The 13821-nt window shown below is 39.1% G+C and overlaps 2 protein-coding genes across 2 annotated transcripts; both read left to right on the forward strand.

The window, feature by feature from the left end:
* The first annotated feature begins 541 nt into the window (after positions 1–541).
* On the forward strand, positions 542–6307 carry LOC139150641 (N-acetylated-alpha-linked acidic dipeptidase 2-like). Its single transcript, XM_070723076.1, has 5 exons — positions 542–1080; positions 2417–2567; positions 4675–4806; positions 5368–5496; positions 6062–6307. Exons 1-5 carry the CDS (start codon positions 827–829, stop codon positions 6305–6307), a joined length of 912 nt encoding a protein of 303 aa, XP_070579177.1. The 5' UTR covers positions 542–826.
* A 115-nt stretch (positions 6308–6422) lies between these two features.
* On the forward strand, positions 6423–12833 carry LOC139149741 (putative N-acetylated-alpha-linked acidic dipeptidase). Its single transcript, XM_070721690.1, has 12 exons — positions 6423–6545; positions 6845–6937; positions 7111–7196; positions 7471–7590; positions 7785–7867; positions 8064–8195; positions 8492–8568; positions 8923–9013; positions 9521–9773; positions 10606–10687; positions 11165–11257; positions 11827–12833. Exons 1-12 carry the CDS (start codon positions 6535–6537, stop codon positions 12011–12013), a joined length of 1308 nt encoding a protein of 435 aa, XP_070577791.1. The 5' UTR covers positions 6423–6534; the 3' UTR covers positions 12014–12833.
* Positions 12834–13821: the final 988 nt, after the last annotated feature.

Below are 13821 nucleotides of genomic sequence, written 5' to 3' on the forward strand. Positions count from 1 at the left end.
AAAAGGTAAGTGTTAAAATCTTAGTCAAATACACTGTATGTTTTTTAATGGAAGACCTCTAGAAACGCGCTCTCAGGGACGCAAAACAAAAATACGATTACTCCAGCCTGTACGTTGAACTTCATAGGATGAAGCGATACGGTCAAGGGTATATGATACTGATTCATATTTCAAGCCCGCTCCGGTCGTTCAGAGCCTATGAAGACATTAAATTCACTGAGGTTACTCCTCATATCTGTGAGTTCATCGCTAAATCAACATAAAATAGTTTTGCTGTTTGAAGTCGCTATCGCTTTTTGTCCGGCATGTGGCTTATCATGAAAGTTGCTGTACCAAGCTTGGGGGCAAGTGATGGCCGGTTACGATAAACGACTGTCGGCCTACTTTGCATGGCCATTGACTTGCCATGAAGCGGCGGACAGAGGCAAGCCAAACATGTGATAGTGATATAATAAAAACGTGTTTTGGTGACACCATAATGTACGAAAGGTGACGTATACACTTTTTGATTAAAGTAAAATGGGTTTCGATACTAGCATTTGAGTCGAAGTACAATGACAACATCAGGAAAAATGTTAACTGGACTTTTTAAGTCGTCGAATACAAGACAAACAACGGTCAGTGAATATAAACATTCACTTTTGAATATGTCACATAACCCAACCATGTGATACGTCATTTTGAAACACGTGATCGTATAACATTGGACAAGGCCACTGCTTTCTTCAACACAGTTATTTGCAGTCCTGTACACCGTCTTGCCTGTTTAACGTGCTTTTCTTTGCATCATCGCAAGTATTAATCGTAATCTAGCGATTGCGGCAACATGGGTGACGGGCGTAACTCCGCAGTCAAGCTGAACCGTACGTTCCTTGGCGTAACTCTCGGCGTCGTGTTGCTCGTAGGGTTTACTATTGGTATACTTATCGGGCATTTTGCCATATCGAAAACACCCAAGGAAACATCGCAACCCCATGACAAACCAAGTTGCGGAGCAGCCTGCGAGGAGCCCGATGCAGATTGCATCTTTGGGAAACTGGTCGCCAAAATGAAAGCAGACAACATTAAGGAGTATTTGCGGTATGCTTTCTGATGAATTCCTTTAGTGAAAATTATGGTTCGCTTAAAAGTCCACACTCTTCTGTTTTCTGTCGAGCTTTATTTAAATGACTTGAATAGCTCATAAAACAAGTTAAGTTTGACACTTTCTATCAAAGGTCGGGACTTTAAAAGACCTAACCGTTGATAAAAAAAAATGGAGCAACGTTTGTGTGACACAAATACTCCTTTTACTCAAACTCTTTTCTGCAAAACATCGGCGCAAAAAAAACTCCCCACTTAATGTAAGGAAAATTTTATCATCTTGGTTTTTCGGAAATTTTATTATTTCAATAGAGTTACATGTAACACAGGAATGGTGAATTTCAAATATCGGTAAAATTTTGGTAATTTGTTTCTCTAGTACTAAAATTTGCGCGGTGACCCCCGATTTTTATTCTTGATTGTTTTGAGAGAACATAGTTGAAGGATTACTTGAGGAAAGTTTGAGCAAAAGTTTAAGCTTAAGTCTTCACTTTCGAGGCGCATATTACCTTAAGTTAAAGTTTTCACCGTTTTATTTTTGTGAAAGTCGAAAATCTAATTTTCCCCATAGAGTTAACACAGGGATTGCTGCCATTTGAATTTCAAATCTCCGTTAATATTTTCTAATTATCACTTTTTCGCGTTGACCGCTCTTTATCTTTTTCAATACAGAAAGTTTGCACAAAATTTTAGTTTTTTTCAATTTGGAGGCGTGCACAGCAATAGCCAAGTGTGATGTATACGTTAGCTGCAATAACGTTTACAATATTTCTTTAAATTTGGCAGAGAATTTCAGTAAGTCAGGTTGAAAGTATGGGTAGACAGTTGTACGTACACACAGTATACGAATTCGATTCCATTATACCTACAAAGCTACAAATTATTGTCCGAAAACATATAAAAAAGTTGAACTAAATCTAAGATATTGGCCGACAGCAATCGAAACCAGTAACAGTTGTCCTGGCTAAGACGCTTTGATTTTAATATTCGACCTGTACGTAATGTCCTCTGCAGGGAAATTCCGCAACAACGATCATTTGAATCCAGAAGAATTTGATCGTTTTCACCAAAAGTTGTTTGATATGACTGGAAATAAGAAGTTTCCCGACTAAAGATCATCTCTGCCACCTCGATTTTAATTTTCCAAAGAAGCGACACAACTGGCGCCTTTTCATGTAGCGCATTCGGATCGCGCGACATCTGAATGGGATAGACTTTCGCTTTGGGGGTAAATATTTCATCTGGCATTGAAAAGCTTGGTGTAAGCCAAAACTGTCACTGGTGGGGGGAGATTTATAGAAAACAATAATGTAACCTTCCATCGTCGTTACAGGAGGCTGACTTCAACGCCACATCTGGCTGGGACTCCGGCAGACCTGACCAATGCCGAATATGTCCGTGACCAATGGCTTGAACAAGGACTCGATTCGGCCAAGATATATTCGTATGACGTATTGCTGTCATATCCGGAGGCTGACAATTTGGTAAGAAAAGACGGATTGTAAAAGAAATAAGGGACCTGGGACACATTTCACTACAATCACCGCTGTTTGTGCATGTTGTTACGTAGGAGAGTTACACCATTTACATTTTAACCATTTGAAACTCACTCTTACCCTAGTCATGACCCCAATTCATACTGATGGATGGGACATGTCTGGGTGGTAAAGGACTCGGGGTAATGTTATGATACCATCCATCCACACACTCTAGAGATATTGTGTCTTTGAGGGCCAAAAAGTTATCTCGGCCATTCCACCGGGAAACGAATTACCGAACCGTCTTAATGAATGTTCAGAAATCTGAAAGTTATACTCCAAAATCACCAAGAGACATAAATAACCATCGTTGAAAAGCCGTCTACTCCGAAGATAACACCGTCGTGGCTGAAATGGAAATAACGATGTACTAAGTGAGCCTTCAATTATTATCAGGGAGTTGGCGGGAGGAAAGTGAGGGTGGTCCATAAATGTAAAATGTGACCTCCCATGATCAATTCTAAAAATTAATGTGACCTTCCTATTGATGCCCCTTTCTAAAATATGACCAACGCTTGAAACCCAAAACTTTGAAATGTGTGTATAACCTTCGAATGATAAATTGGCTGCCTTTTTACAAGTGAAGAGAAAAGGGACATTTATTTGCTGTAACTTTTGGTCATACATTTAGTTGTCTTTTCTGTGTATCAAATGCTGCTTCCTATCCAACTCCCCACAGCGTGTAAGCATGTCAAGTATTCTGCTTGTCAACAAAGCCCATACATGTGTAATTACTATAGTTTTTGTTGACAAATAAATTCTACTTCAGACTTGAATTCAATTTTCAACTGTAACAATGCTGACAGTGCCCTTATAAAAGCACATATTTATTTAGTTTAGTATTATAATATTATTTTATAGTTGCTTATCGACAGCCATGCATGTATAGCGAATCAATATTTTCGGTGAAATTCCCAAATCAAATTTCTTGAACACAATTGCACTTGTAGCCACCCTATCCTAATCCAATACGTTTATATAAATTATCAAACGTCTGTAAATGCACGAACATCGCTAGTTTTATACAAAAAATGTTCGTAGTTTTTTCATAGACTACTATGTACGGTGGATCAAGCGTGTGTGATTTTCGATGAAATTCCACAATTAATGTTTTTGTACACACATGCACTGGCTATTCCGCACAGCAAAAAAAAATACCCCTGTGAGAGGCCATGTACAGGCCCTAACATAACCCTCTGGTACAGGTCTGTGTCAGCTGAACGTCCCTTTTCTATGACAGGGGCTGATGTCTGTATCCAGGGCTGTGGGGACAGGACCGTGTACAGTGTTGTGGACACGGACCTTTGACAGGGTCTGAATTTCTGCCTGTCTCAGCACTGTATTTACACGGATGTACACAGCAATGTAAATACAGACCTGTAACAGGGTCAATATTTGTATTAATGTGCAAACGATTATGCATGTATTGATTTCTGTCAACAAAATTAGCCCATTTTTCTGAAAATATACACCCCTGAAATCTTGCAAATTACAGACCCTGTAACAGGCCCTGTAAATTCAACACACCATTGTTTTTACACAACCATTTCAGTCATGTGGTCTCAGCACTGGATACACTCAGAAATTACATCACTTTATACATTCCTGTAATACGAGGCCTGATACAGACCTGTTCATACACCCCTAGTATCTGACCAATTTACAGGTCCTGTAACAGGTTTTTTCTTAGGGACTGCTACAGGTACTGATCAGACATTGTTACAGGCATATACTGAAATCTGCTTGTAGTTTTCTTGCTGTGTAATCAAGTAACTTTTATGTCAATCATCCAACATCGAAGATTGCACAGATATTGCTAGTTTTATATCGGAAAACATTGTTCATAGTTTTTTCATAGACACCCCAATGTATAGTAGAGCCAAATTTTTGGTGAAATTCCACAATCAAATTTGTTGTACACATATACACTTGTAACCAACCTCGTCTAATGAAGTATATTAATATCAATTATTCTGCGTCTATACATGAACAAATATTGCTAGTTTTATATTGGAAAAAAATTGTTATGAGTTTTTCATGTCATTGCATTCAGGTTCAGCTGCTTGACGAGGAGGGCGGGGTTAACTTTACCTGTGCTGTCAAAGAACAGGGTCTGAGACCAGGAGAAGACAGTCCGGACATCGTCAACCCATTTAATGCATATTCGGGAACCGGCAATGTTACAGTAAGGAAATTGTAATTATATTAAAATTGTGTCATGCTTACCATTCTATGCAAGTCTGCAAATAGCAGAATTCCAACGTCGATGATTACATGTGGTCTAGTATTTCTTGTTTCCATTTCCTTTAAATGATGAAATCGATGTTCGCTTTCTTTGACAATGAAGTCACAATCTTCTCTGCCGTTCACCGCAAACTGTGTCAATCAGATCGCTTGTGTAGGGGTATAAAGAGTCGTGTTTTAGCTTCCATACATTTTTATGGAATATTAAAATCAGATTTAGAGACGTTCTAGTTTCCTTCCTCTTTGCTTAGTTTTTGGTGTCTGTCTCATGTTGGTAATAAGTCTTGAACCAGCCTGTAGTTTCTGTATGGTAGCCCCAAACTTACTGTACCGAAAGTACGGAGGGTTTCTTGACCGCAGATTTGTCCTCGGAGAGAAAGGGTGAATAGAATGTAATGACCGAGGACACCTCTAAACCTTATTTTGTCAATAAAGTTAGCGTTGTGAAGCCATTAACACTGCATTGAAATGTAGCTGTCAACACAAGACGAATTTCTTACAGGGAGACTTGGTGTATGTGAATTACGCGAGAGATGTAGATTTCGATAAACTGGCTGAAATTGCTCCTGATTTAAACTTAACGGGGAAGATCCTAATAGCGAGATATGGAAAGATATTTCGAGGAAATAAGGTAAGAATTGGAAGAAAATGTAAATACTAATCCTTTCAGTTTATCCACTTTGTCATAGCCTAAGGATGGCGGAATTTGTCGTTGGGAATCATCGTTTTAAAGTTGGAATAAAAGTATATCTACACAACGGTATTTGATGTGCTGAAGTGTTGACGGTTGTTGTGACGAGATAGTCAATCAGTCTGCAGCAGTAGCGGATCATGTGTTAGCCTCAAATTTAACGCAGCTGGTCAATGGTGCACAAAAACACAATTGACAAAGTTTTATTGGTCACACGGGAAAAAACAAAGTATGAAAGAATCTGCACAAAAAGGCATTATTTTAAATTTCGTTTTACCTGAGTGATAAAAGTGGTAAGTATACAAGGCAGATGACGTGAAGGGCAAACTTAAAATGAAGTAAAAATCATCACTGGTGTATTATTTCGTATAGATAATATGAAGTTTGGTTTGCATTCAGCACCATGGTGACAATCTAGTTTCAGCCAACGTTTGCGGGTACTTCTGAAAGCCTCACTGACGCTATTTTGGTGTTATTTTATGTCGATGGCTTTCCCTTCTTACAGGCCAAACACGCTGAGCACCATGGGGCTATCGGTTTAATCCTGTATTCGGACCCCGCTGATTATGGTAGTAAGAATGCAACTAGTGTGTACCCACATTCGTGGTGGTTGCCTGATACTGGAGCCCAGCGTGGCAATTTGCATGTCAGTGACCATAAAGGCGATCCTTTGACTCCAGGATATCCAGAAAAGGTAGGAGTTGATTATTCCAGAGAGTTTGAAGTAAGAGGGTTTAGAAGGAAGGTTTGAAGGAAGAAAGGAAGGTGGATCTACGTAGGTAGGTGGATGGGTAGGTAGGTAGGTAGGTAGGTAGGTAGGTAGGTAGGTAGGTAGGTAGGAAGTAGGTAGGTGTTATAGCGTGGAAGTATCTTGTGCATTTCTCCTGTTTCTCTTCAGATTATGCCTATCGGACTTCGGTCGAAGACTCCCCATTACCAACAATTCCAGTCCATCCAATCGGCTACGGTGATGCGAAAATGTTTCTCAGGTATTTTGTGCCCAATAAGTGTTAAAGTCACGTTCCATGCCATATCTCTGTGGTCATGTGGACTTTATTTTATGTTGCTATTGTTGTTCTTGTGGCTGCTGCTGCTTTACTGAACCTGCAAGTAACAATGTCAAGTATAACAAAAGTGTTCACAAACACTGATTTAGAAGTGTTTTCTTTTTTCAGATATTCCATTCAACCTCTTCCACTGTGACCTTTGCCCACCAACTGTGCTTTTGTATATACCTCCTAGCTATCGCCGTTGAAAGGCAAAATTTTCCTGTTCTCTATTTTTGAAGGGAACTCAGAAATACCTACAACATTCCGGCAGACTGGAAAGGAGATCTTGACATTGAATACAATATTGGCCCTGGTTTCATCGGCACAAACAGGTGAGCCCTGCAACCTTTTCTTATAGACGATTCCTCTGAAGGGCCTCTTCATTGGATCTAGCTGTTTATTAAAAAAAACGTACAGTAATGATTTCATTAAACGCTGGATCTCTGACACCGACATTATGAAAGTTGTTTTCCTATCAAAGATCGTTTTCATTTTGTGTTCATAGGCAGGTTAGAATGGAGATACATACCAGCAACCAAAGACGTAATACGTACAATGCCATCGGGTTTATCAGAGGAGCCGTAGAACCGGGTAGGATAACCGCAGTTAACATTTTAAATTTGAGGCCGGTGTTTTGAGGCACAATACAGCGTTGAGGTTGACACAAAATTCCTCTGAAACGCCGCTCACTTACGATACCACTATCATTGACCTCAGACGACAATATTAATTATCAATATTCGTATGTCTTGGTCGATTATTTGAGAGATAATGCCGTTGAAATTACATTTTCTATCGTCTTTGTAAAGTTTATCTTTGCCTCCCTGTATGTCTGTACCTCCTTCTCCGTCTCTTCTCCGCCCAGATCGTTATGTTTTACTTGGTAATCATCGTGACGCTTGGGTATTTGGAGCAGCCGATCCGTCCAGCGGTACAGCTTCTATGCTGGAACTAAGTAGAGTATTTGGAGAGCTGGTCAAAGAAGGTAAGAACAAGGGTTGATCCCATGGAGGCACCGAGTAAGAACTACATGTATCACGTATACCAAGCATAGCATAGGGTGTCACATACTTTATTTGGGCTGATAAGGGTATAGAAATGTTATGTCTGCGTCTGCTCTAGATCGTCATATCTTGACACCTTTCACCTCAAATTTCAAGCCCTTATATCATTTGAAAGGTTGGCGCCCCAGACGTTCAATAATGTTCTGTAGCTGGGGAGCTGAAGAATACGGTCTCATTGGGTCAACAGAATGGGTTGAGGTAAGTTGTCAGTCGGTTGATACTTGAAATATTGTGTTGTTACCAGAATGTTGTCTTTCTGTGATGATCATTCCATCATTGGTAGACGACTTCACTTTGAAGTCCATCCTCTGTGAGACATTATTGATAAAACGATAAATAGGAACATGTTCTTATAACTGGGTTCGTTTTAACCATCCTAAATAATTACCAACAGGACTTTTCAAAGAATCTTGGCGCCAGAAGCGTTACATATCTGAACGTTGATCTCTCTGTTGGTGGAACTCACGTGCCAGAAGTGACGTCCACACCACTATTGTACAAAACACTTTATCGTGCCGCCCGAAAGGTATTATTGTGTCCAACAAATATCGCTGCATGGTATTATACAAAGGTCATTTTGCTAAGCGTATGATACGTCAACTATTACCAAAGTCTTAGATTCCGGTACGATGTTTTCTCAGATAAATTTTCTAAATTGGGATCTGAGCGATAATGTAGCCTATAGCATCTTGAAAGCAGTAAAGCATTTCTTTGAGTGGAAATTATATCAAACGGTAATTAACGCACAAGTAGTGTGAGAATTATGAAGAGTCTCTGTTCTATTTGAGGATACTAATATTAACTGCCTTGTGAATATTGTAGGTTGCCTCACCAGAAGAACAGGGAAGATCACTGTACGATATTTGGTTGATGCGGAATGGAGCAAGGGGGTTGCCAAGGTAACGTGTTTCCAGTGTGGATGTGGGTGTGGATGCACAGATTATCATTTGGCAAAACTGTGCCAGTTTCCCACACTTGGTAAAAGTTTTCAACAGGAAAGAAAAGGTATCAATGTCACCCACTATGAGAGACGGCGGCAGCAGAAATTTCATAAAATCGAAATCAAACATAAAATCGGGCTATGGGTTTTACTCAAATACTATACTATAGGTATGCTTTCCTTACACTAGAATATTTAATTACTTCCCCACGTCTCATCGCCAGCACAGAACAAAATATTAGCCAATCTCTTTTCATTCAAAGAGAATATCAGATAACGTAGACGTAATTTACGATTCATTTTACATTTTCAGGATAGATGACCTGGGAGCAGGCAGTGACTTTTTATCTTTCGCGTATCAAATTGGAGTACCCTGTGCAGGTTTCACGTATAGCCATGAATGGGTAACAATTTAATCCCATTTCTAAAATAATAGTTGGGATGTTGTTGTTTCTGTTTTCCCTCATTTTCATTGTGCCTCAAAGAAATGTAATGAATACTTAAAAGAAACGCAAGTGAAAAAGGCGATCCATGATAATCATCACCTACCAATAAAGGAAGATCCCGAGCCTCGCGTCGCAGACTTGACACAATTCTAAGACGATATTCTATGTCAAAGAACGGTGATGTATAAATTGATCCAAACTTTTAAGTTCACGAAGTCGAAAAGTGTGGTTTATTTGAATGGGAAGAATAAAAGTCTATCGAAGAATCAGTTGAAAAAAATCAGTACTTATCGATGTTGAAGTCGACACTTATGTGGAAACGTAATCGTCCGCTTTCGTTTGTCACAAGTGGACTTCCTGACAACAAACCCTCGCTTGTGTCTGTCTATGTTTTCTTGGTTTTTTCCCTCTTAAACCACTCACTCATTGCCTCTTACTGCCTACCCACTTGTCTCTTTGTTATAGGGACTTGGACTCTCGATGTACCCTCTTTACCATTCTGTTTACGAGACGTTTTACTTTTTCGAGACGTTCTTGGACCCTGCTTTCAGACGGTCTCTAGCGATAGCTCAGATGTGGGGTGAGGTCGCGCGTGACTTGGCCGACTCTGTCATCATCCCGTTCGACTGCAACGATTACGCCGAACAGTTGGAATCGTCCATACATGATTTGAAGGGCCACTATGAATCAGATATGAAGAAAAAGAACATAAACTTTGGTATGTACCAAAACGTCTCCCGTGATGCATACATACATACATACATACATACATACATACATACATACATACATACATGCATGCATGCATGCATGCATGCATGCACGCATGCACGCACGCACGCACGCACGCACGCACGCACGCACGCACGCACGCACATACAAGCATGCATACATACATACATACATACATACATACATACATACATACATACATACATACATACATACATACATACATACATACATACATACGTACGTACATACATAGATGTTCTTACGTATGTTTATGTCAGCATGTATGTCAGCATGTATGTCAGTATGTATATCAGTATGTATGTATGTATGTATGTATGTATGTATGTATGTATGTATGTATGTATGTATGTATGTATGTATGTATGTATGTATGTATGTATGTATGTATGTATGTATGCATGTATGTATGTATGTATGTATGTATGTATGTGTCTATGTATGTATCTATGTATGTATGTATCTATGTATGTATCTATCTATATGTATGTATCTATGTATACTTACGTGCAAATATGTATGTGGGTGCATATGTGGGTGCATATGTGGGTGCGATGCCTAAAGGAAGAGCAATTTTCGGTTTTAAATGATGCTGATCGGCTGTATTAGAAAAATTGTCAGTTTCTTAATGAAGTGCAGTTAAGGTGACCTTGTGAAGTTTTAACCGTTAACATTTAATTTATAACCACTTAATTTTGGAAGAACTTAAACGGGCGTTATTGCAAACCTGTCAAAATTATAACAAATATCGCACGAAGTCTTTCCGTAACTACTGTCTGCATGTATTTTCATTTTAGATGCTATCGATTCTGCCGTGAGTAAGTTTAAAGTAGCTGCAAATAATTTCCATGTCAAGATTGATAATATGAAGCTGGCGGAGTGAGTATAATGTCATCATAGGCAATTATGAATATATCGTATCGCGCTTATCAATTTTGCCACGTTCTGTGTCGTACAAATTCATTAGTTTGGTAACACATTCGGGGATTGTCTTCAAGCACTAACAAGGATCATGAAGACAACTTTTGATGATCTGATACACTTGTTAATCAGTCAAAATTAGTGACCAGGGCAGGAGGACATTCGACCCGTCGACAAAACAAGAAAGAACTTCAGTGGCTGAGATGACTCGGATTGTGTCGACTTCAATTTCGTGCAAAACATTGAATCATTCGATAGTAAACATAGGACATGATCTCACTTATTTTAGACAACTTTACGAACATTTACGCATAGAATGTCTCGCACACGAGCAAACTTCTAATCCAGTGAGTTTGTATCGAAGTGATGACGGTGGTAGACTGTTGATCGACAAAGGAGTTTATTAAACAATAGTGTTTACACCTTCTTCACCAGCGCCATGGAAATTCGACAAATCAATGATCAGTTGATGAGCGTTGAACGTGCTTTCATAGATCCCCTTGGACTCCCAAACAGGAAATTCCTCAGGTAAGGAAGCTAACACGTTTCGTTGACAGAGAATGCTTACCTACTCCTTCAACGTTAAGCTCTTCGTGAAAGATAATTTTACTGAGACTAAAATCATCGTTTCCTTGTCGACACAAAGTTCCTAACAAACGCCTTTTGGAAATCAAGTACACGAATTAATATTTTTTGTAATAACGCGAGCAATCGGAAATTGCACAGTAATGAACTTTACTAGTTTCCTATAGTGAATGCATTTCATGTTACATCTAGCTATAGGCACACAAACCAGGTTTCTGCGCGCCTGATGGCCAGTTTTGTTGTCTACGTAACTTGAATTTGCTTGAATACTCTCACATATCGACTACCAAAGCTTTTCAGCACAGTCTTTGAATGAATTATAAGCATCCGCTATCGGTAATCAGTATTTGGAGCTGGATATCAGTCTAAATGACACAGAACAGTTACTGAGAAACCCGGTTAAATTCGAATAACAATTCGCTTCAGCGAGATAAAAATGCTTTTTTCCCGATGGAAGTTCGTTAAAAAGTGGGGAAACTTCACTTGATATAGATTATTTTGTGTTTGGTTAGACATATAGTGTACGCTCCGAGTGGTACCAACTACTACGCGGCATCAGCATTTCCCGGAATAAATGACGCCATGTATAAGATAGAAGACGACGATGAAGACCAATGGAACGTGGTCAGACAGCAAATGGCTGTTGCGGCCTTCACCATTGAATCAGCAGCGACGACGATGATGGACGTTGAACTGTGAAACTTACCAATGCATCTGCTGCAGTGTTGTTGTTGTTGTTGTTGTTGCTGTTGCCGTTGTTTATTTTTTAGTATCTCTGTATGAATGACAAATCGTAAAATAATAACTACAAAAGCTGTGACGCCACAGACAGGAATATTGGCCGGACATTGAGTTCTATCGTTCTATTGCAACGGTAATGTTGAATGTTAAAAGATTGAAAGATTTGGAATGTTTTGGATTAATACGCCGATTACATGATATTTATGCTACGTCATAGGGCCAGATAGAAACCTAATGATTGCATTTATTAAAACGCTTAGATTATATCTCTGAATCACTAGCTGTTGTGGACTGTGTACTTTGCAATATTAAGATACGCCTGCTCTGCATCTTGTGGTGTCAATATAATACTGTAAAAATACTCGCATTTCTGTAACCCATGGAGTTCCATCGTACCTCAAGTTTCGGTACCAGTGGATGTTGAGTCCAGTAACAGTAACGAGGGGTCGAACAGTCTCGGGCACGGTGTTTTATAACGCTTTAGTTGACCTCATAACTGTTTCGTATGAAATCTGACACGATCATATCAGACCTTTAAAAAGCCATCTCACGGTGATTAAATCACAAAACGAATTAAGGTTAGGGAGGAAACCTGTGCACGTTATGTATACGCTAATTCTGCAGAACTAAGTTTCTTTACTTTCTTTACATTCTTATTATATAACCAAAACGATATTCTGTTAAGGTTTTGGCGGGTACATACATGTCAACGAGTTGTTCTTCGAGATCATTTACCCAATATTACATGTTCTTTCATCGTATCAGCATGAGTGCCATTTGAGCTGCGTCAGCGGCGGGATAATAACTAATTGTCTGGCACAGCACACATGACGATCATGCTGATATGAAGCGGTGATATCGGGTTAAACGTCGAGATATTACAGACACACGCTCAGAAATTAATGGAATGGAGAAATTTTATTTATGGAAATTTTAATGCACCATGCGCATAAACGGTGATACGGCACTGAAATAGGTTTAATAACGTCACATTTCAAACTGTAGTTAATATTATAGCCCAAGCATAGGACTATGTGCCCTTGGGAAGGTGGCAATTCGCCCGACGTCATGAGGGCTATTGGCCTCCTGCCGCGGGGATACTGCACAGTTCCTAGCTGGGGCACAGGGGAGCCAGGATAAACAAATAAACAACAAATACATAAATACACGCACATACAAACATACATCTATGTACACACACAGACACAGAGAGACACAGACAGACAGACAGACAGACAGACAGACAGACAGACAGACAGACAGACACACATATATATATATATATATATATATATATATATATATATATATATATATATATATATATATATATATATATATATATATATATATATATATATATATATATATGTGTGTGTGTGTGTGTGAAACGTCAGTCAATTGAAATCGTAAGTGGGCCAATCCGGTGGGTCTGACTATTCTGCCAAAATGTTAAGGTGACTAAAATTAGTTCAAATGTATAACAGACCTTACCTTACGTATAAAAACAAATGAATTTTTGCAAATATTCACGAATATCTGTTGTTTTCTTATACTTTACTTTCAAAGGAGTGAAAGCGATTTGTATATGTCAAGTTATAGTAGTCAGGCAACGCGTATGGCATGGTATTGTAAGTTAGGCCAAGAAATCGAATCCTTTGCTTTGCGCAGACCAAAAATTTGAAAGGTACGCGCGTAAGCAATTCCAAAACACAGAAAATTTTACACGCCTAGATGTAGATCACAGATGTGACATTTAGATTTTG

This window comes from Ptychodera flava, chromosome 14 (genome assembly GCF_041260155.1).
Source record: "Ptychodera flava strain L36383 chromosome 14, AS_Pfla_20210202, whole genome shotgun sequence".
In the NCBI taxonomy this organism is placed as follows: domain Eukaryota; kingdom Metazoa; phylum Hemichordata; class Enteropneusta; family Ptychoderidae; genus Ptychodera; species Ptychodera flava.